This window comes from Daktulosphaira vitifoliae, unplaced genomic scaffold (genome assembly GCF_025091365.1).
Source record: "Daktulosphaira vitifoliae isolate Bord-2020 unplaced genomic scaffold, ASM2509136v1 Scaffold_1, whole genome shotgun sequence".
NCBI lineage: Eukaryota > Metazoa > Arthropoda > Insecta > Hemiptera > Phylloxeridae > Daktulosphaira > Daktulosphaira vitifoliae.
Genome location: NW_026099572.1, coordinates 53,192,775 through 53,216,143, shown reverse-complemented (window position 1 = coordinate 53,216,143; position 23,369 = coordinate 53,192,775). Strand labels below are relative to the sequence as shown.

At 33.9% G+C, this 23,369-nt stretch overlaps 1 protein-coding gene across 2 annotated transcripts in view; it reads right to left on the bottom strand.

The window, feature by feature from the left end:
- Window positions 1-23,369, bottom strand: part of LOC126895228 (uncharacterized) — a 93,386-nt gene that overhangs the window by 21,160 nt on the left and 48,857 nt on the right. For both annotated transcript variants that reach the window (XM_050666853.1, XM_050666854.1), the window contains 8 exons: window positions 15,554-15,749; window positions 14,607-14,801; window positions 12,925-13,134; window positions 12,624-12,862; window positions 12,166-12,528; window positions 10,606-10,927; window positions 10,421-10,503; window positions 9,052-9,885 (listed from right to left, as the gene is read on the bottom strand). In XM_050666853.1, the coding sequence (XP_050522810.1) occupies window positions 9,052-9,885; window positions 10,421-10,503; window positions 10,606-10,927; window positions 12,166-12,528; window positions 12,624-12,862; window positions 12,925-13,134; window positions 14,607-14,801; window positions 15,554-15,749 (2,442 nt within the window). The remainder of the gene's footprint in view (window positions 1-9,051; window positions 9,886-10,420; window positions 10,504-10,605; window positions 10,928-12,165; window positions 12,529-12,623; window positions 12,863-12,924; window positions 13,135-14,606; window positions 14,802-15,553; window positions 15,750-23,369) is intronic.

Below are 23,369 nucleotides of genomic sequence, written 5' to 3'. Positions count from 1 at the left end.
TCGCCGATGTACACACAGCGATGCCCAAAGCACCAGATGCATATCGTAACATTGGCGAATGCAATCAATTAGTATTAACCGACGGTTTTTGGATTTTATGGTTGTTATGTATAAATATAATTTTTCAAATGGCCATCACGTGATGCACACATTAATTTAAGTATACCTACGAATAGTGTGCTTAACGATTGCTATCAGTCATACTATAAATTTATCACAGTTAATAACAATAATTTACAGTGAACATAGACGCTATATGAATATTGCGCATATGCTACTAAGACTAATGAAAAGAAAAGCTGTGTACCCAAGTTGTTTTTCACGTGTTAACAGAAAACAATTGTTGCTTTCGGCATTAGCCAACAAACCCATTAAAATTAAACGTATATCGGTCAAAACCGTGTAAAAATACACTGTGAAGTAGACCACTATTGAAAGATCCTGAACATAAATCTAAAAATTTCATGTGTAAAGTTCCCATACACGTTGAAATATGATAACACTTATTTCAGAGAGAGAGTCTCATTGCGTCTCATCTTCACATGCTTATCTGCCGAATTAATAATCTGTTTTTGAAATTCACTTTTTTTTTTTCTTAGATACATTTAAATGTTATCTAACGCGCATGATAGCGCCTACAGTATTTTTAGCCAAATTTACAAATAAATGTCAACTAGACAGTGGAGGAAGACATATTAATCGTATTGTGTACATATTTTCAACTCATTTACATAACTAAATAACACGAGCATTAAGTGTCCAGCACCAAATGTAGCAACACAAGTTCAAAATAATATATTGTTTATTACACTTTCTTAAGTATTCGTTGTTATTTTTTTACACAGTCAACCTACGTGAACTTGTAGGAACTGTGTATAACTGTGCCGAGAGTTAAAATATGTATCCAAGTTAAATATTTTCGACCACAGCAACGGTACCCAATGAAATCGGTACGGTAAAAGGAAAAAAGGAATAAATCACAAAACGCGAGTTGTCCATAAAAGCGACCCTGTTGACGTGATATTAAAATGTATATATTTTTCAATACTTTCGAATGAATAAACAATAAAAAAAACCTGAATATTAATATTTTTATTATTAGAACTTTTTCACTCGACATTGTTATTGAAATTTCGAGAGTCTAGCCTAGTTTTACAGTGCTAGTATCAATAGCTACAAGTGTGTTGTTGACGTCAATGGAGAAAATATAAATGCATAAATGCGACTAAAATGCAATTTGGTAGTAGTGAATTCGCCGCAAAATAAAATAAAGACCAGAAAAATATCTACACATGTAAAAAAATAATCCAACCATTGGCAAACGTACCTTTTGATCCGAAACTTGTTTCCGCTTCCGAAAACCATTTTGGTTTTTCTTGACCGCTGTTTAACAAACCGTTTACCGAACGCACATAACTAGAAAAACGAAACGCGATCCGGCGATTTAGGCGCAGTAGATCAATATTTCAAAGAAAAATAAATTAATATAATTAAAAACAAATTATGTTGACAACGACAACTAATAACAAACGCGAACGAAAGCGACGCATATCCGCGCGGAGCGGCGAACGATTGGCAACTGAGTCGACTGCCGCGCGCCGACAATACTCAGACGTTGGCTACTAACGTTGCTGTTGGCTGCGGTGCGCGCAACCAGAATAATAATAAAGTTTTGTATTCAGTCTGTTCACAGCAATGGTAACTTACGAAATTGACCGTAGCAAAAACATGAACGTACCTAGTGCGGTACACATCAATGACAAATGACACTCTGTGGGTACGACCGATGACACGAATACACAACGTCCACTGCAAACGAGAAGAATGCCCATCGGATCAGAAGTAACGGCAATACATGGCGATAAGTTATCGGCTGATAAGATATGACAATGGTGTTTGTTATGAATTATTGTTCTCATTTGTAATAATCCGCATTGTTCAACAGGGGGGAAATTAAAAGAAACTACACTTTGTCCGATCTGTGGTCTACACGTTTTGGACACAGTCCGATGTGTTTACAAAATGAATTTTTGTAATTCTTCTAAACATTTTATACCGTTGCGCGGTCCAATAGTTTTAAAATAGTCTAATGGATATTATTTTGTTGTCGAATGGTGTTTTTTTTTTGCTGCACCGCGATTTGTAAGTCCAAATAAATCCGACATACACGACACGGTTGATAAAAACGTGTTCGGTCACGAGCGTTTTTAAGAAGAATATTTTGTGCTCCAAGATATCATCGCTGTAAGCTCGTGTTGCGCAATTACATTGGAATCGAATGTCGTTTAATAATAAAAAATAATTATTATATTATAGCTCTTAGGTTCCAAAATTTATAAAACGGATTACAGCGAACAGAACTCGACAATTGCCACTTTATTTCGGTTATGTCAGTAAAAAAAAATGTATATAGTTGACTAAGCTATTTCGTGATACGGCATTAATCAGAAGAGATTGTAATTTAATAATACTTGTCATATAATACCACATAAACGACGAGGTGAATTTCAGAGTTACAAGAAAAATGTTTTATCTTGCAATTAAAAAATGTACATTACACATTGACCTTAAAATCTTAGAATGCAAAAACTGTTTATCAAAATGAAATTATTGGACAAAAAAAACGATAAATTTTTTATCGCACTTGCGTTTATTTGAACGATCATTACGTCCTCCTCGAATTTACACTGGCCAAGTACAAAAACCATATTTTTAATGACTCACAATATTACCCATTATTTAATAACCTAATAGTGACCCAGCTATTTACTAGCAATATATTTAATTAACCTACTAATAATGGATGGATAATTAAATGGGTTGTTCGATCCGTTATTTTCGTTGATTATTTTTTATCGAAAAAATAATTCCTTTAACAGTTCTATGACGACATTTCCTTTTTTTCATGTTTCTCGACGGAAACATGACCAACAAAAAATAAATATCAAGAATCGAACTCGTTTGTTCAATTTCTTTTTGTCGGCTGAAATTGACCTACGGCTTACCCAACACGCGATCACACATGTTTTTTCCTCTGACAAAACAATGGGATTACAATACTTTGTGTACAATGTACACAAGTAAGCACAAGGCGGCCGAAGTGTAATAATGATTTTCACGCGGTCGGTCGGGTCGGCGACTGTTATGCAGTGGAGAAAGTATATCAATAATACAAAATGAAACGATTTGACGGTCAAAATCGTAATCTCGGTATGGCCTTAAGTGCTAACTGCACACGAGTGATGATATTATTTTATTATTATGATTATAATACACACAAAGCGCGGGGGGATGTACAAAACGTAATGTTACATTAATATCTTATCTGCGTAATAGGTAACACTAATGATGACTGCAATGTTGGGAACCGCGTTCTTTAAGGATACAATAACAAAAAAGGCAGTACGGCATGTGAGTATGCGATCTAGACCAATGCCGGGCCTGTGAAACAAAACTGATGAAGTAATCATATTAACTACTATCATTCGAATTTAATTTGAAAATAATTGCATTGTACTTCGATTTCCACCGACCGACGACGCGAGTTCTTTACTTTGACCGGTAATTGTTCTCCGCATATATTTCCAAAGTCCAGTTTTCTGTTGTTTGTCGAAAAAAAAAAAAAACATGAGAATTTTATTTTCTTCAAAGCCGATACCGTTTTTTAATGGCGGTCGGTGTAATAGTCGCAGAGACTAAACGGTCGACAAGTTTACAGTTTTAGCTTTGGTGTATTAGAAGATTTGTCAAAGAGGTGATAAAATTTAATGCGCAGCCACGGTCGATTTGATTACGAGGATAAAAAAAACCTATTAAAGGCTGAACGCAAGCTTAAGAGACGGAAAACGACGCGTTTTTCACCAAAAATAAATTACATAATTGTCTCCCACGCTACGGAAATAAAACGACTCAATAACGCAGAGAGTATTAAGTTTAAACCGTTTGTTTTTCCTTTTTTTATGAACAGCGTTAATGGACTTGGCAAAAGTAGAATGTCATTATTTTTTACCATAAGGCTCTAGTAAATCCGGGATGGAAAAAATGAATAATGAATCGGCGGAGGCGAAAGATGACGTTGGTTCTTCTAAATAGCTCGATTAGTACCTTTTTTTTATGCTAATGTCCACCTTGTATGGCAAAAACCCCGTTATACGTCGAGTGTATTGGTATGAACACATATGCAGAGTCGTGGTAATCCATCGCAGATGGCAATTGTGGAGTTCACGACTCCGAGTCACCAGAGCTTCAACGAACATGTAAATAAACACTGTGTACACGGTGCAAGAGGAAACGCGATCATCGTTTCACACGTTGGGTCACACGAGGAAGTCAAATGTCTGCAGAAAGAATGCGCCCATACGTTTATAATGATACGCATATCGAAACGCTTTGCTTCACTCTCTCTCGGTGACGTTTATCATTAAAACGATCACAATAAAATAATTTTCCTGGTCGCCGACCATAAGACACACCGTCGTGTTTACCGGGTTACAATAACAATATTACTGTTACTTTAACTGCCACTTATTTAGAATATATGTCTAATGCGTGCTTAATTGGATTTGGCGAGATGGAAAGTGTCGGAGGCGCGTGGGTACACAAATCGATTAATAAAACACATGTATTATGACACAGCACGTTAATATATTCTAAACACGGTCCTTGGGTGAATAACGTCCAGACGATGTTCTTCTAATGCAATAGCCATCATTTTTTATACGATAGTGGAGGCGCACTTAACCAGGACGACGGCGGTGTTAAAAATTAAATAAAAGGTTTCCTTATAAATTTCCGGTGCTTTATGTTACCCTATATTAAATGGGTCGACGTGAAAACACAAAAAATAAAAATAACCAACATAAATGTGTGAACAAAGTTACGAACAAACGTGATAGGAATATACGAGTACGTTTTGATTGAGATTATAATAGTTTATAAACAGCAACGTTTTTAGCTAATAAACAGGCCGAGATCTATACTTAAAAATCTTTACGCTTCTGACCATCGTATTTACAAGATTTATAGCCGCCGGAGTAGAACAAAACGTGGAAATAGATGAAATCATTGTAGTACAAATCTTCGCTAAAGTCGATACGATCTTCTCGCTGCCAACACGGAATCGTGTCTATGCTGAGCTGGTACATAATTTTTTGGCGTTGGAGTGTGGCCTAACATTATCTACTTGACTGGTTTATGGGTTTTTGTCTTGTCATCGCAGTTGCCCTGACACGCAGCACTATTTGCTCCAGTTGTCGTTAGACGACCTTTTTATCAAATGCACAAATAAATAAAATAATTAATCGTAAAGGGAAAACCAAATAATGCTAGAGATCAATATTATTCTAACGATGTTGGACAATCGCTCATGTCGCGTTAAGATATTATTTCATCATTGATCGATACCACTACAAAGCCCATTGAAGAGCTCTGGTGTCGATCAAAACAAGTTTATTAAGCGCGGAAACGTATGTCACAAAAAAACTTTCTATAGAAAAACGCAATATTGCTTCTTGCGCACCGTAAATCCAGTTTGCATCCAAATTACGCGAATCATGTCATCCGTCCAGGCCTAACCGCACACCTACTCCATTACCACAAAATATAAAAACATAATTATGAAGACCACAGGAGTGTAACATAATATACTTGATTTGTAAAATAATAACGATTTTAATAACTCTATGTGTTGCGTCAAAGTCATCAATATAATATTATGCAAATTACCTACTTGGTAGTATAAGCCATTGCTCCAATTGCCTGCAACGGTCGGTAAATGTTCAACAAGAATGTTTTGTTTTTAGTGGAAACGGATGATGATGTCTATTGTGTGTGTTTTTATTTAACGGAAGTAGAAAATTGAAACCGAATAATGACATGCGATATCTTCCGAACGAAGTGTTATTAATTATCCACCTCTCCATTTTTCTTTAATGCCTAAAAGGAACGCCAAATAGTTTTCAAAACAATGAAGTCCATTGGTTTGACGAATCAAAACAAGTCCAACTCTCATCTACAGGCATGACGTCAACACGTCGTAAACGAGTAATTAAGATACCTATTAATAATTACCAACGTTTTTGTTGTTATTAACAGCAACAAAGGACATCACAGGTGGGCGTTATCCATATGGTCTTGCCGAGACAATATTCCCGTGCCCCTTGTTCAGCTATCGTCCCCTCGTGTATACCTATACTCTCACTATGTTTTCTGCGATACTTTCACCCTTTTTGTTGTTGAATCTTTACAGTGTCGACGGCGTGCGTGCTACATCCATTATACTTAGCCAATATAATTGTTTGTCGATGCCGTTACTGAGAGATGGGCTTATTACTAAGGTTTACGCTTCTATGGATGATATTAAGTCAATCAGTAAAAAATAATAAAAACCAATTTATCTAGTACATAAGTGTCATATAGGTAAATACAATATATACTCTAGACACGACAGTGTTGTGTAATTTAACAGAGTTCATTGTGTACAGTTAATTGGATTTGGCTGGATCAAAATTACACATATAAACCTCACAATAACTTCCTTTTCTACAGTTGTAGATTGAAACGATAATGGCGCCTCTAAACATTGTCACTAGTAAGTTCCAAAAGAATGAGAAGGTTATTTAACATTTTTTTCCATAATGCTTTTCGCCGTCACTTTATTTTAACTAGAACAGCTTTTACTTCTTATAATATTTTTATCTGTCAAACGGATCATCCGAATTGTGTTTATGTTGCTGATATAGTGTTAACGTTAAAATAATTATAGACTAGGTATTTTTCGTTATACAAACTCCACAAACACGCCCAAGATTGCACGTACAAAAAGAAATAGATTAGTTTTAACTGAACCTCATTGAATCAGAGTTTTATCTATGAATCATGTGATTTTGTTATATTTTTATTCGAGATAAAATTCGTAGGATATTACAACTAATGAACACGACTACAAGAACAGTCAAAACTACAAAAAACAGTTGACAATAATCAAGTTGTTTCAAAATGCATAAATTACAAATCATACTCGACTTCCACTTTCTAGTTCAACGTATATATTGGTATTAAGAGTCTTATTCTTACAAGAAATTTGTGTATAATTTTTTGAGTTCAAATTTAAAATCTTAATGAAGTTAATGAGCTTGTATTCATTATTACTACAGACTAGAATTTTCGTTAGCAAAATAGGCATGTAATACAAATAATTCGTTAAGAACGGTTATAATGTTTATTAGTTGACAGTTTTCAATTTTTGCCAATCATCTCTTAATAATGATTTTAGGTCGAGTTCAATTAGGTGTTCATTGAGTTCATTTTTTCTTCACATTTAGATACAAGTCACTGCCGACGATCGTGTGATATCCTAAAACACTTTGTCTCAATAACCGGATAACTGTTTATATTATAACTTACGGTTAATTAACAATATTGAACTATTTTATTGTTAACTATGAACGGTAAAATATTGTTTTTATCATGTTAAGTGGCTTTATATGACTCAATACCAAGAAATATAAACCAACTTCAAATAAGTTCAAATTATCGTAAATAAACGGTGACAAAACATGTAACATTCATTACTATAATGACTTTAACAAGTAATTAACAACAGAATATTTTCAACAAATTTTAACGAGTTAAAACTTTTATTAATGTTACCGTGTCCGGGTTTTTATGAAGAGCTATCACTGTTTCTTGTCAGAGTGATGATGGAGTGATATTTAAGAACGTCACAATAGAAAATTTAAACAATATTACCAATTATAATTATTGACGTTTTAACGTGAACAATTTAAAACAATCAAATAGCTTTATTAAAGAAATTCATACAAACAGTGAAATGTTCTTGTCTATTTTGTATGGTGTAACAACATAATTAATGTTTCCAATAAAGTAAATTAAGAGAAATTAATTAAACAAAGCAATTAAAACGTATATTCATGCATTGAGTAAAAACAAATAAAATTAGTCACTTTTAGTTTTACAGCGACAAAAAATATTCTTGAATTCATAGTAGTCAAGTTAAATGACAAAATTATTTGATAAAATTTAATTTTCATGTTAAAAAACAGTCGCTTTTAACAAAAATTGACGTGGTAAATACTGATCTATAAACTAATGAAGGCAGAATCGGTTACGCAACTTATTCTAAACTAAAGCATATGTAATTGTGTTCATTTTGTAATGCTGTTGCTTTAATATTGTTCCGTAAGCAAAAAACTCAAACATTGTTTATCTTTTCTTATAATTAAAAATATGAAATATAAAATATATGGCCAAGAGTAGGCAAAATAACATGACATTTTCCTTGACCTATATTGTTTTAGAAATAAAATGACTTTATTTATTTAGGAAAAAACAACTTCTATATTATATTTGGTTATTGTTTAGAAACAAAAGCTATTATTTAATTTCTCCTAAAGCCTAATTTAAATTACATATAAAAATAATGAATAATAAATCTGAAATCAAACGCCGCCAATGCAGTAAGAACTATAGTGCTTAAAATAAACATACAGTGGCGTATTTATATGCAGGCAATATAGGCAACTGCCTATAGCGGCATATTTTAAGGGGCAGCAAATATTGAAGGCCAACAATTTTATAAAAAGCGAGTTATTTTTTTATTGTTGTTAAGACATATTGACTTCCTAATAATTATTAGGATAATTAGGATTATTAATGATAATTATAATTATCATAATCGTTTTCATTTATTGTGTATTTATAATATGTATATTAATAACTACAAGTAATTTATTTTGTGATTTATTAATAACATAGATTTGCTTGCAAAATATTTTTAAATACTATTTTTTTTTTTTTTTTTTGGAGGAAGAACTAGTAATGTTATAGCGAAAGTGAGCCCCCTTCGTTATAACATAGTGAAGGGCGGGAAATTTTTAAATGCCTATAGGCGGAAAATATGCGAATACGCCCCTGTAAACATAAGCGTTTAATTGTATTTAATTATATTGTATATATTTTATCTTTTTTAGTTAGTTTTAAATAAAATCAATTAATTAGCTAAAGAAAAACTTAGTAATATAAATTACTTACTGTTGGTAAAGTGTTGGTGGACAGCTAGGCTCTAATGAAGGTGGAAAAACTCCAGAGGCTTTTAACGGTCCAACGACTTTTTTTATTGACAGAGATCTACTTTTATCAGCTTCTCTTGCAATTTTTAGTGGTGTACATATTTGATGTTTCACCAAATTATTTTGTACAGTTGTTGCACTAAAAGCTGGCGGTTTGACGGTCGACATAACAACTTGTTTTGGTACTGAGCCGCCTTGAAACACAGACTTCCTGGCCGAAAACTCTGACCTACAGTAATCTTTATTTGGTATGGTCAACTTATTTCTTCGTACACTTAAAGATCGTCCAAACTCTTTAAGCTTTTCATCTGTACCATTAGTTGTGGGTTCAATGGTGAATAATTTAGCCGGAGCTTGTGGCATGGCTTTGGGAACATTATCAAATATATAAGACAGAGATTTTGATTTTTCGCTCATCATTTTGGGATCTTTGTATTCAGGGAACTCGTTTAAACTGTTTTCCCTGAGAACATCTTCGACAGTACTAAAACTATTTTCCAGTCTCATTTCTTTTCCATTACTTAAATACTTATCATTTTTTAGAGATTCGGGTTTCGGCCATATAGCTTCTGGCGGAGGAGGCGGGAGAGGTTCATCTGAAATAAAGTTTTCTTCATTTACCATAGGAGGAGGTGGTGGCAAATCCGGACTTGTATCTCTTTTGACAGGTATTTGTCGAACTGGTTGCATAGATTTCTTTTTGGGTGGCAATTCAGGGACCCAATCATCAATTGATATTGATGGTCCAAGCACCATGGGTCCCAACACAGCTGTTGAGAGTGAACCGCAACTTGAACTATAAGTAATAAAAGACAATTATTCAAAATAATTATGAGTATTCAAAAGTATATTGAACAAAAACTAAGAGGCAGAAACTAAGGGGCAATGGTTATGCAAACCAACTTGCATGCATCAGTATATATGTCAATTTTTAAACGTGTCTGCATTCAGTATTAGAATCTATTGAGAAAAATAAATCGTAAAAGTACTTAAATACTGATTTAAAATTTTATAAAAATTATACTTTAATTCAATATTAATAAATTAAGTTTCATAATGGAACAAAACTTTAACTAACAATATAAATACTTTACTTTAATTATGAGGGGATTCTAATGTAAACTACCCATTCATCCTACTCAAGTAATCAATTAATTTAACAAATTTACTTATTGTACATATTGTATAGATTGTCAATAGACAAATAAAGAAAATATTTTATTAAAAAAAAAAAAATATTGGAAAAAATTGTTTGTAGTAAAAATTTACAATATTTAAGGAGTAAAGTATAGGTATCATTAATTGTAATCCAATTTGAAATTATATATTACCTTCTATGCTGATTCTTATTGAGTTCCTTAGAATTACTACTACTGTTAGTGTCTTCAGTCGAAGTATCATCCTTAGAGCAGTCCTGTAAATTAACGATTAAAATATATTCTGTTGTAAATATTCAAATAAGTCCTATTATATGTAATTATAATAGGGTAAAATAAAACATTTTAATGATACTAACATCGTTCCAATTTGTTGGTGTATCATATTCCGAAGAAATAGAAGATCTTCTAGACAAAGGTGTTGGTAGTCTAGGACGAGAAGGTATTGGTGGTGGACGAGGTGGAGGCGAAAGCTGAGGTTCAGATCGCCATGATGATCCAGATTGGTGTCTTTCATAAAATGATAGTAAAGCTTGTTTTTGTATTGCTCTTAAAGATTGATCAGTAACTTTGTGTTTTTTTTCGGGATCATAATACATGAGTTTGTTTGAAGCTTGCAGTTGTTGTTGCTGTTTCTCTAACTCATTTATTCGTTCTGCCACACTTAATGCTGGAGGAGATCTGTAAAGTTGTTATTTAAAACAATCTTATTATAACATATAGTTACAAAATGTTTATAATATTGGCTCAGTAAAATTAAAAGAATTAATCTTATATTCAAATACAGGTAACATTCTTTGATAGAACAAAATCTTAAATAAGTGTAATATAGTTATAATTCTTGAAATCGGATCAATTGAATTAAAAACATCACATTGCTAAGTTAAAATGTATATATGATAACATCATTTCATTTACTTTTGAAAAATTAAATAATGAAATCTTTAAAATGATGTCTATTTAAATATAGTAAAGTTAAAAACTTTACTAAACTGAAGTATGCATATACTTCAGTTCAAAATTTCAATAAATTTTATTATAATAGTATTATAGACAGTAAATAATAATAAGTTATAATGAGCAGTTTTTAAAATGCAATATTTTTTATTATTTTACAAGGATTTAAGTAAAAAACTAGAAATTAATTTCCTAATCTTACAAAAATGAAATTTTTTAATTACTGTTAGAGTCTATCGATATTATTTAATAATTTTTGAAATCATTGAGTAAAACACTATTTTGAAGCATTGATATAAAGTTAATAGTGTGATTTATTGAGAACACTACCGCTATATTTTTCATAAAAGTGATAGATTAATATTTAATTATATTAATTATTATAAATATTTATTTTTATAATCCATTGCAAATATAAAGTTTATTAAAGAAAAAATTATTCCTAAGGGTAAATTTTAGAGAAAATTTCGAATTTTAAATAAAAACCTTTTGTTATTTTTTACTATTAAATGGATAATAGTCTAAAAAATTTATATGTTGATAATCTGGTTTGTAATATTTCTTTTAATGTTAATATAATGAATAGTTTTAGGTAGGTGGATGCGCAATGTGAAAGACTTTTTATTTTTGTTCCTAACACTACTTTGCTCCTCACCTTTTCTAGATCTTTAATGTTAATACCTCATCAAATAATATTGCAAAATTGGTTATTGACCAGCTATATATTATTTAACATATCGTCCATTTAATAGTAAAAAAATAATAATGTTTTTCATTTAACTTTTGAAAGTCACTTATAAAATCTGCCCTTAGAAATAATTTTTTCTTACTTGATTTTTACTAAGGTTTGTAAAGATAAATATTAATTTATACATTTTAGTGGAGAAATTATTATTTAACTAGAAACGGGGGTAGTATGCTTAATAAATCGCCCTGTATAATGATGAACTTGTAGTTCGTACTTTGGGGAGAGTTTTTCATCCATAACCGCGGCTGGCTGCACAGTATATGTACTGACAGGAAACAATTTTCTTAGGTTTCTCTGAGTACTACTCCTGTTTTCTTGATTTCCAGACCAGTTTTCTGTAACGCTCTGAACAGTTTCCGAATGATGTCTCTGGGGAGCTGACACTTTAGCGCTATGTGCTATGTGCTGAGTTGTTACTCGATGACCTCCATTGGATACAGTACTAAGATCGCTATTGGAACCATGCCATTTAAGCGTCTCGCTCGATGATCCCGAACTGGCACTGGAGTCTCGCCCTTGAGTAGGCTTTTCCGAGTCCTTACTGACAACAACTACAGATTCGTTTTCTCTGCGAAGCCTAAATAAAACGTTAGTTTAATATTATTGAGTCATTACGAATAAAAACGTTAATACTAAATAATACATTATTGTTTAAACGTCTGTTTTATTTACCTATCCAAGAAGGGAGTGGAAGTAGAATCAGTGCTAGAAACGTAACTATGGTATCCTTCGCTCTGAGCATACGACGTTTGATGTTGATGAGAAGGAACCACTTTTTCAGTAAGACTAATCTGAGAGGTGGACTTTTCTTCGTAGATACGAGTGTAATGTTCCAGCTCTTCCTTAGTCAGGTGACTAGACAACATGCTGTCGCTACCGTCAAAACAGCTCGAGTATTCGTCTGTTTCTCGCTGTAAAATGGAAATAAGATGAACACTTTTAAATAAATTTTTTTTATAATCAAGTAACGCACGTGCGGCGAGTCATCGTAAGCTCTCGAGTACTTTTCCAGCTGAGCTTGAGTGAGTTGAGATTTCGAGTCAGAATCCATCGTTAATGGCACACAGTAATTTTTTTCGGCAATTGGCCTTTCGACGTAACTGGACTTGGTTTTCATTGAGCGCACCACACTGTCCAAAGGTTCGCGCTTTCCCTTCTCGCAACGTTCCATTACTGTTTTGAGCTAAGAACCACAACAGATATTAACCATATCGGACAAGTTCGACAAAAGCACATTTTGGTAAAAATGTTCAATCGTAATAATGTGTTTCTCAAACAATAGCCGAAGGGGTCAAAAACTTCGGCGGTATCTAAAAGTCTAAAACCGGTTTCGTTTAAACAAACATTCGTCCGCTATTAACACCGAAAGTGTTTCGCTCATTATTCGTATTCGACACGCCTGCTTCTCATGAACGGCCGATTGATGACAAATCGATTCGCAGCGAATACTGGACACGGTCGATGTACGCCGGGATTGTTACATAGGAATTCTCCAACAGTGGTGTGAACACAACCAATACACAACAACAGAGCGAACGTCGCTCGAACAGCCGGAATTCTCAGAGATTCAATAAATTCAAGAGAACATACGAGACGGGCAGACAATCGCCAGAATGAACGCGTCCGCGCGATCACTTAGTGATCCCTCGAAACTCTATACGCTTGACTAAATAATCTACACAAGAACCAAACAACGTCTACAGCATATAATTCGCAAACGGCGCAATAACTACGCCGGTTCCTTTGAGGACTAGGAAATCAAATTCGGAAATAATAATAATAATAAATAGCCGTACCGGAATGGAAATAGGCATTAGAAACTTGATAAAATCAAATAACACTGCACGGGTGAGATCGCAAATACAAGCACAGCACTGCTGCATAATTATTATAATTACAAATCTATTATTATAACTACGAATTGATGTTTATGCGTTTCTATTCAGTTGATAAAAAATGAAGATTACGCAATATTGATGAACATAATTAAAAGTATAAACACGACCGAGATGAGCAGAAGAAATATTTTCACCTAGTGCTAATATCAAATTGAAGGTCAAGATCTATCTACCATAATGGATTCAATGGCTTGGTAAAATGAAGAGGATGGCATTAGTAGTTGAACTAAAGCGTGAAGCTGATGTACTGAGTCACTGAACCTCTTCCGCCTACCGCTAACAGCATGCGCACACATTTTAACAGTACAATACGAATTATCATTATTTTGTATGTGTGCTGCTAACAATAACGGTAGAAGAGCTAAACAAGAAAAATAATAACAATTTCGTATGGTAAATTGAAATTCCCTACTGTCTAACAATAATAATTAATAACACGAAATTGCTTATATGTATATCTCGTTATTAAAATCTTCATGTTTGGATGAATCCTCCGCGTCATTATTCGACTTTCACCGCCGAATTACTTAAACGCAAGTATTTGTACACAGACTGCGCGTAATACACTGTATAAAAACGTACACGTTTTGTGGTAAAGAGCAAAGACGATGAAAAATTACCGAAACGCCCAATAGGTCAACCAATGGTAATGATTTCTATATGTTTGTGTTACACAACGACGATCGCATTGAACGAATAATAATTATAATATTAACTACACAGAGATCACGTGGCACGTGATAAGTATTACGCTTACTTGCTGCGTGTAGAGACCGTTGGAGAGCCTCTTGGGGTACGGCCGGACGATTGGTGGCGGTTGTTCCTTCGGGTTATTGGTTTGTTCGGCCCAGGACTTTGACGGTCGAGTGGTAACGGCGGACATTCCATTGCTTTTGGTCCCTGTGGCTGCCGGCCAGGACGGAAACTTTTCGTGTCCACTTATCTCCTTGACCTAGAAACACCCCCCCGACCATTTATTATTGTGTCACGAATGAAAAGTTTTCGTATATTCACGAATGCTCGTTTTACAATAACTCACAGGTATCTGAATTAATGATAAGATTAACCTTGTCGTAAGAGAAGTAAAAACTAAATGAATAATGGAAACCCTATCACGTTATTCTCTGTTAATATAATATAATAGGAAATACATTGTTTCTTTGGGTTTTTGTGTGCTAAGAAAAAAGTACCCTACAATTCGATTCTTCTAACTACGTCGACCTCAAATTCGTCCTTGATTTTTTTCATTTTAAGTGCAACCATTGTGCGGAACACCCACCGACAGTATTTTTTTCTTGTTGTACATAACTGCGGGTAACTCTATGAACTGGTTTGTCATCATCTTGTCGACACACAAGTGTACCCGTCGATACTGACATTTTTTTGCATTATTCAAATCACGTCAGAGAATGAGATTGCCCCAGACATGGTATTTTAAAACGCACGAAATACTTAAAAAAATCTTGCGCTTCTCATTTATTACGAGAATCGTTATAAATACCTATGCGTTTTATTAACGAATATCGTATAATAGTTCAATATAAATGAGCGTTTTTAATCATACCACGAACGTAGTGAAATCGAAAAAAATGCAATTTGTTATTTAAGTTCCGCTGTGAGTTTTGTATTAAATGTATGGTGATTAGATATCAATTAATTAATTAAATATTGATAGTGGCGTTCTAAAATATTTGTTCGACTGACCTCAACGGGTGGCAGTGGTGCCCTGTGCCTTGTTGTTTGTCCTTCGCAAGTTTCTGTCATGCGTGCACCTGCCGATAGACCAGAAGACTTTATGTAATATTTACCGTTGATATGATTTTGCTTGGTACTTGGAAGTTCTCTAATGGTAGCCACGGAAGAACAATTAACCTTTGAGAATGACCCATCATTTCGTGTTCTGTAATAAAAAAAAAATTGACTGTTAGTGCAACTATTTAAAAAGTCATCAATACTAAATAATAATATGGTTTTTATAAGCAACAATTTTTAAAGGGTAATAACATTAGTAAAGACTTTGATTAAAATGATTTCGATGTTAATTATGTAGCTTCAAACACAATAGAGAGATACGATATACAAGACGGCGACAATTAGTTATACGTTATATACTGGCCATGATTCGCTTAATTAACTCTAGTGCGTTTTTAATTAGTTATTATTAATCTTCACGGTACAGTTGTAAAAATTATTAATACTATTGATCGTGTCGCTAAATGAACGCCGAAAGGGCTTAAAACATAACTTTACCAAGCCGACGTTACATTATGTTTCATAAATACAATTATTGTTTTCAAAGTTGTATTTTACGATTTAATCACCTCTGTAAGGCTGTTTTGTCTAAATAAAATGAATGGCTGATGCGTTTCTTATCGATATTTTCATTAAGTCCTTTGAAAGAGAATAACATAAAACTTAATGATGAGCAGGCACATTGGCGCGTGTACAAATAGAACCGGTTTATGGCAAACTTATATGGTTTTTACGCAATGTAAAATCGCATTATTCTTATTATCCGGTCGAAATGATTATAACGTTTTGTCGCTAAGTGCGCCGGAAGGAATAACACGATAGGCACGAAACACATCACTTGTAATAAAAATTTATTTCGTTATTTTTTCTTAAATTTTGTACGACCTCAGCTGTTGACCCTCTCATATTATTCGATTACAGACAATGTGCGAGTATACGAGCTTGATTCCAATTATTCTCGACGATTAATTGAATAACGTTATAAAGGAAAAAGCGTGTGCCTGAACTTGGCAAAAAATTTAATCGTCTTCGAATGACTACTATTAGTTTCGCAGGTAACTATAAGGTATTATTATATTATAATGTGCCATTAACGTTCTACCTACACTATAAGACTACTATAAATACATTTCCTTCTATTCTCCGAGACTTTCCTGCCCCGGTTCCTTTTCGTATACGTCAATACGCAGATTCCACACTAATGATCCATACCCACGATGATTTATGTAGTCGTGCTACCGAATTTCCTCCAGAGGTTACGCCCACCGCTGCCGCCACCGTTGACCGTATATAATATGATTATTATTCGGGATATTAGCCTGGACGAGAAGACGACCGCTCGGCTAAAGGGAGAGGAAGACAAACGCGGCGACGTAGGAGATACACGAGGTCCTCGGCGCATTCCGAACATTGTTTGAAACCGGTTCGCCGGCCGTTGAGGATATCTCGGTTTCGTTACCGTCGTCAGCAATTGCATAATAATAATTACAATAATAAGAATATTATGCGACCGAAATGTATGAAGCTCACACAACTGTGTGCGATACATCAAACATAGCAAAAATAACTCAAACGTTTTCCGTAGTCGTTTCCACGGTGGACGAAAGAAGAGTAATTGACCACATATTAGGCGCGAACTGTGCTTTTACCGGGAACTTGTTGTGATAGATACATTGTTTTACTCTCGTAGTTTATGGATTCTTTTTTGAAGTTTTTGACGTTACGGACAGAGTGAGAAGAGATTAAAAAATAATCGTTATGACTGACGCCACCGTAATCGGTTCGGACCACGCAGTGAACGCAATGATGGCGCGTGAAAGACGGCCGATTTAGAAAATGTACATAGGTAGTAAAGGAATAGGTGGTATGTGTCAAGTTTGGCGAGTTACATGTTCATTATTGTTGTTATCCGGGATCTATTGTGTTCGGAGAGACACACGAACCTTGTATAACGGTTCATTTCTATACTTTATTGTTTCTACTTTGCCAAGCTTAACGCACTTGTTTAATCTGTCGGATGAAGCGTTTGTGTCTTGGAGAGGATATTCGTAAGTAAAGCAGGTGCGTAGGATCTGTCATCGTCGTAGTCGGTTCGTTTGCATCTCGCCGAGTTCATTCATACTGCGAGGAATGTGTAAAAAAAAACCGACCGGACCGAGACCACGAACCGAGGAGGAGAGTATAATAATTGCTCGATCAAAATTACTCGTTCAGAAAGCTGTAATTTTTTAATTCGCAATGCTAGGAAGACATATAAGCTGGTATGAAAAATCTTTTGGAGGTTATTTAAAACAATAATAACAACGTAATGCCAGTACTAATAGGTTACAGGTTCCGAAATATGAGTAATTATTGAATATTGTCGCGCGTTAGGTCGGCAAGTTATAAAAAGCAACCTTGCATTGTAAAACGTTTTGACAAAACGTTGCCGTAGCCAACACACATCTTCAAGACCTTCAATATTTGTTTAGGTCCGACAATCTTCAGCCTCTTTTAACGGCCCTGCCAATGAATACACCTGTTTGATCATCAAAAATGCCCATCCGTTAAAATCCCAGTTGCCGCCAAAGAGGACAACGATTTTACCTGGTGTACGTTATCAAAACAATCAAAGGGACCATTTTCCCTTATTGCAAATATTTTTTACTATGTAGTCAATAGATTTATTATTTGTTGTTATTGTTACCACAAGTTGTAGACCAAATCTAGTTGCGTAACACGTTTTGTACAAAATGTTAGGCGCCTGGTTATGAAACAGATAGTTATTGAACGTTGCAATATTTCAAAAATAAATAAACCTATTCACCAACGCGTTGATATGCGGTGCTTTATGCCGACAACTGAGACAATTTCGAACGTGCATATGTGCACAATAAAATAATAATATGTAATGTATCGGCATTGAAAACCGGTTGTTTGTGCGACCGTGAACCGGTCCTGGCGTTTCTGCGCCGTACGAGGAATTTTTGCACGTCCAAGTCAACCGAAGACGTCCACCACGAATGCTTTTGGGTCGTAGCTCTTAAAATATATAAATTTAACTGAAATGGATAATTTTGTAGACTAGGATAATACTCATCACGTGAAAACGATGTTGAATCGAGATACTCAAACACCGAGAACGTATAGATTTCTGTATCGACATGCTTAAAATATATATAAAAAAAAAAATATTTCTGACATACCGCATTGCATCACGGGTCACGTAAACCGGTCGCAATGGTCGTAGACGTACGTCGGTCAAAACGTTTGGACAAGTAGAATTTTAATGAGAGTCTAATGATAATTGAGAGCACCGCCGCTGCCACTACCCACGCAATTGGCCGTGTAATGGATACGATTACAAGCAGAGGGTTTTGCAACCAAATGGAACGGTCCATTAGGAACACCTAAACGGGCGACGACCCGCGTTCAGTCTGCTATAAGACATTTTGTACACCGTTTTTCTGATAAATTGTAATAAAGCGTTTCATACCTTTAACACCGTAAACACTGAAGAATTAATAGTCTAAAAAAGTTACTACGTGTCTGTCATTGTGTCATTTTTCACGACGTTCGGCACGCCATTTAGCAGTTGCTATTTAAGTCACCTATATTGTTTGTAATGTTTACTAAAGCTCTTTGCGCGTGAAAGTGGATGCTGCCGACACCGAAAACGTATGTGGGTCATTGCGTGGAGTAAATATCGGGCCACGGAGTTCCAGGACTGATCGTGATCGAAACAAAGATCGATTATAAAACATTGTGTTGAGAGTGACACATGCGCTATACTCCGGTTTCTACATTACAGATCAATCGTTCATTCATTTCGCACCAAGATGGTATAATATAGTTATTATTGTCGTCATTATTATGTCAATGATTTTAGGCAACACAATATAAATTTCCAGTAACATTAGTTAAAAAATTACCAATTAATAGTGTGATCAAAGTGAACCTTGTAAAATCATGTGACACGCGCTGGCAAACAAAAGACCCGAATAAAACCTTGACGAAGGAATTTAATTAATGGTATTTGACCGAAATCTAGATGACCTAAAGTATATCACGACGAAGATCCGTCAACCAATACGTGGCACACACTAAAAAAATAAATAGATCCGAGGTCGTCTTCGAGATTTCTCAAAAGCACAATTTTGACATAGAAATGTGTAGCAGCTCAATTCGTACGCACTACAAACTATTTATTTATTTTTATTGCTAAAATCGACTAAAAGAAATATCTATTTCTAAAAAAAATAAAGTTTGGCACATTAGTGCGGTATGTGCATAAATTATGATTGACAAAAAAAATAGTTGGTATTCAAGTTTGGTATGTAGATAAATATTGTCACTTTGATGTACACCTCGTATTAGCTGTAATGAATTATGTATTTGAGTGGAATGCATTAAAACAGTTTTGTTTATTTTTCATTGGGTATATATATACAACAAGAGTTGGATTACTAGTAGATAAAAACAAAGTGTTTACCAGTCATTGAGCTACAAAAAATAATATAGTACACGGCTAACCATTCAATCAAATCTCCATTGCACTTCATACGATATAAATATCTCCATTTTATCGTGGCCAATGATTTTAATTAATACTAGTACTTAGTACACGAGATTAACACACGATGAACAAAGTGCAACGTATAATATGTTAATTTTATAGTTATTTACTATTACACAATAAACTGGGATACTTTAATCTACGTGATAAACGAGAACCAAGCATAATGAAAAAAAAAAAAAATTCTTGGCGTTGCATCATTTTAAAAAGTGCTTTTTTTATTATTTGATAATGCATTATAGTGTGAGGTGCTTCACAATGTTTTTATACAGACATATTTATGCGTACCTGCTAAAATTTTTTTCGGATACTTCTTAGTTAGAAAAGCGTTATTGGTGAATAGATTTAAACATTACCTAAGAGAAACATCAAACGAAAGAGGGTAGAATAGACTGAATATTTTTCCTTGACAACTTGTGTGAATAGTCTTATTGTTGCAAACTACGTACGAATCAGTTGTCTACGAAGAATCTCTAAGGATAATTTTTTGAGCGCTGTTAAAACGCACATTCGTCACAGCACGCTGACCAGCATGTGTACGCAACACGTTATTGTAACACTATGGTATAGAAACTGTATGGGTTTTCACTACTATTGCTTGAAGGAAATTCAACCACGCCGCTCGTCTATCGTCGTTTTGCAACACTAAGTTAGACGATGATATGATAACAATAATTAAGATAATTTTCTCATTAAAATCCACGGTCAAAATACTCTAGCTAATATAGAATTCTATTATGTTTTCATAATAAGCGACCATTAAGTACAACAGTGTTATGTGTACTTTATTACGTTTCCGGTAACAAAGAAAAGCGCAGTCATCGTAGTTCCGGATAGAGATTTTCGACGAGATAATATACTTTCAGCAACAGTTACTATCTTGTTTTCTATAACTGATTTATAAGCGCCGCTGATGTCATTTGATTACAGCACAAATATTAAGCTATGACAGTCTGATATGATATTGATATCTATATGATACTATTGCATGTTATGCGTGTGGACCTCAAGCAATAGTCGCTCTAATACGTTAATGACGTAGACACATTTCAAATTAATTCGGACCATTGAATGTTGTGCAAACAGTTTTTATTTTTGAGAAAATGTATATACTTGTACATTGACATAGAACGCGGGCATTTTTGTGTTTAGTTTTAGAACCGTTACACCAGTTACTCCTACAAGGCATTGAAATGACATAACTGAATATTAAGAACATAACCCATATACAGGATTCAAAAAGATAAAAATCGTCTTAAAAAGTAATAAATAAAAAATGTTTTATATATTTTTCTATTTTTGTCGTACATATATATGACTATTTCATCATTTTGTGATATCGTCTAGACATAAAAAAAATCTAATTTAAATCCACCAGTATAGAACGACCTGGGGATCAATTTGACAATTACTGACAATATAAATATAAATAGTTAAAAACTGTTAGCAATAAAAATAATTAAAATTGTTTATACTTCCAAATGGCACAAGAAAGTTTCTTACTGTATTGTGCGGCTGCACGTATTATATTTGTTTAAACATTCGTCAGTGTGTCAGAGGTGGAATCAAACTGCGAGATATCTTGCACATTTTGCGCCCATAAGAAAAACTAGTAAAAAATACAATCTTACGACGGTAACCATAATAATTACGTTCCATATGGGAACGACTGAAATTATCATAGCACATCACGATCGCACACTTCAGTCTTTGGCTAGTGGTTACAAAAATGATTAGAACTGCCAACAAATTCAACGATATGACCACTTCGTCAATCATATATTTTATGTATTTACTTAGCTATGGTTAAGATAGTTTGCGAGAAGCCGGTCGTCAGATAGCGTGACGCAGTAGAATGTCCGTCGCGATCACCAATAATTGCTACGATACTGCAAATTCCCCTCTTATTGTAACAATTGTAACTTGATTTTTTTCCCTCATTCCATCCACCGTTAATACCCTACGGTCTTTGCAATAGCGAAATTGACCTACCGACAACGTTAAGGTAATTCTATGTGAATCCGTTTTGAAGATAGATCAAAACGCATCGTTTTCTTTAGTAGGTTGATGGTTGCAAAATAAAGAGAACACTAATAGCAATCGCAAAGAAAAAAATTGTTTAGTAAGCCAACGGTTCAAACACTATAAATACCATATAGATAACTATATATATCCATACTATAGATAACCAGTCAACTTATACAACATTAAGTTTATAAAATGAACGGAGTGAATAACTTGATAATTCGCAAAATTATATAAACACAGCTTTTATGAATAAAATGTATGTCTATTTTTTTTTAGATTTGTTTAATTACACTACACGTAAATCATTCACTCAAATGATAGTTTTTAATTCAAGTAAAATGTTAAATATTCCTGTTTTCTATACATCAAAAGAAAATATTGACACTGATTAAAAACTTATTTGGAATTTATAGGCTGTGTTAAACGTAGAGTACCAAAAAAGTAGTATCAGTTGAAAAATTTTCATGTTTTCTTTGTCTACTAATATAGTAACAAAATGTATTAGAAGATGACACGTGGTTGGAAAGTAACACAACTTTATTAATGACAAAAATATGTAACAGCTCTCGTTTCCTGTTGAAGCTTACAATGATAATTAATATGATTATCACCGTCTAAAAGCGTATAGTTATAGTTTTCACCTTAACAGTTGTGAGAAACTTCTAAATGAATAGGCATCCTGTGATGAAATAAAGAACTGTTTTCAGGCTTTCAAATTGTTATGCACAATTACCATAGCGTGTACCTATTAGTATACAGTATAAACGGTTGTCGTCAAAAATTTTCTGTTACACAACTTATAGTGCATTGCCGACGACATTTTACCCAAGTGATTTGTGGTTGTTTCACTGAGTTTAAATAACACCAGTACACAGCGTCGAATTTCTTTTAACTATGTTGAAATTAAATTATTACGGTTCTAGCGTGATACGGAAACAAGACTAGTTTATTACCATATGTATACTTAAAACGATAAACATCATTAGATGTATTAAAAATTCATTGTGCAGTAATAATTTTTATGACGGTTTTATCATGAGCGCAAACTGTGAGTCATTTAGTTGTTTTTCACGCCTAACACGAGATCGATAAGGAAGAACATGAAAATATAACACAACCATACAGACTCCAGTCTGAAGTAAATTTTTTTCCGATATGTTTGTTTCACAGATTAACACAATAAAC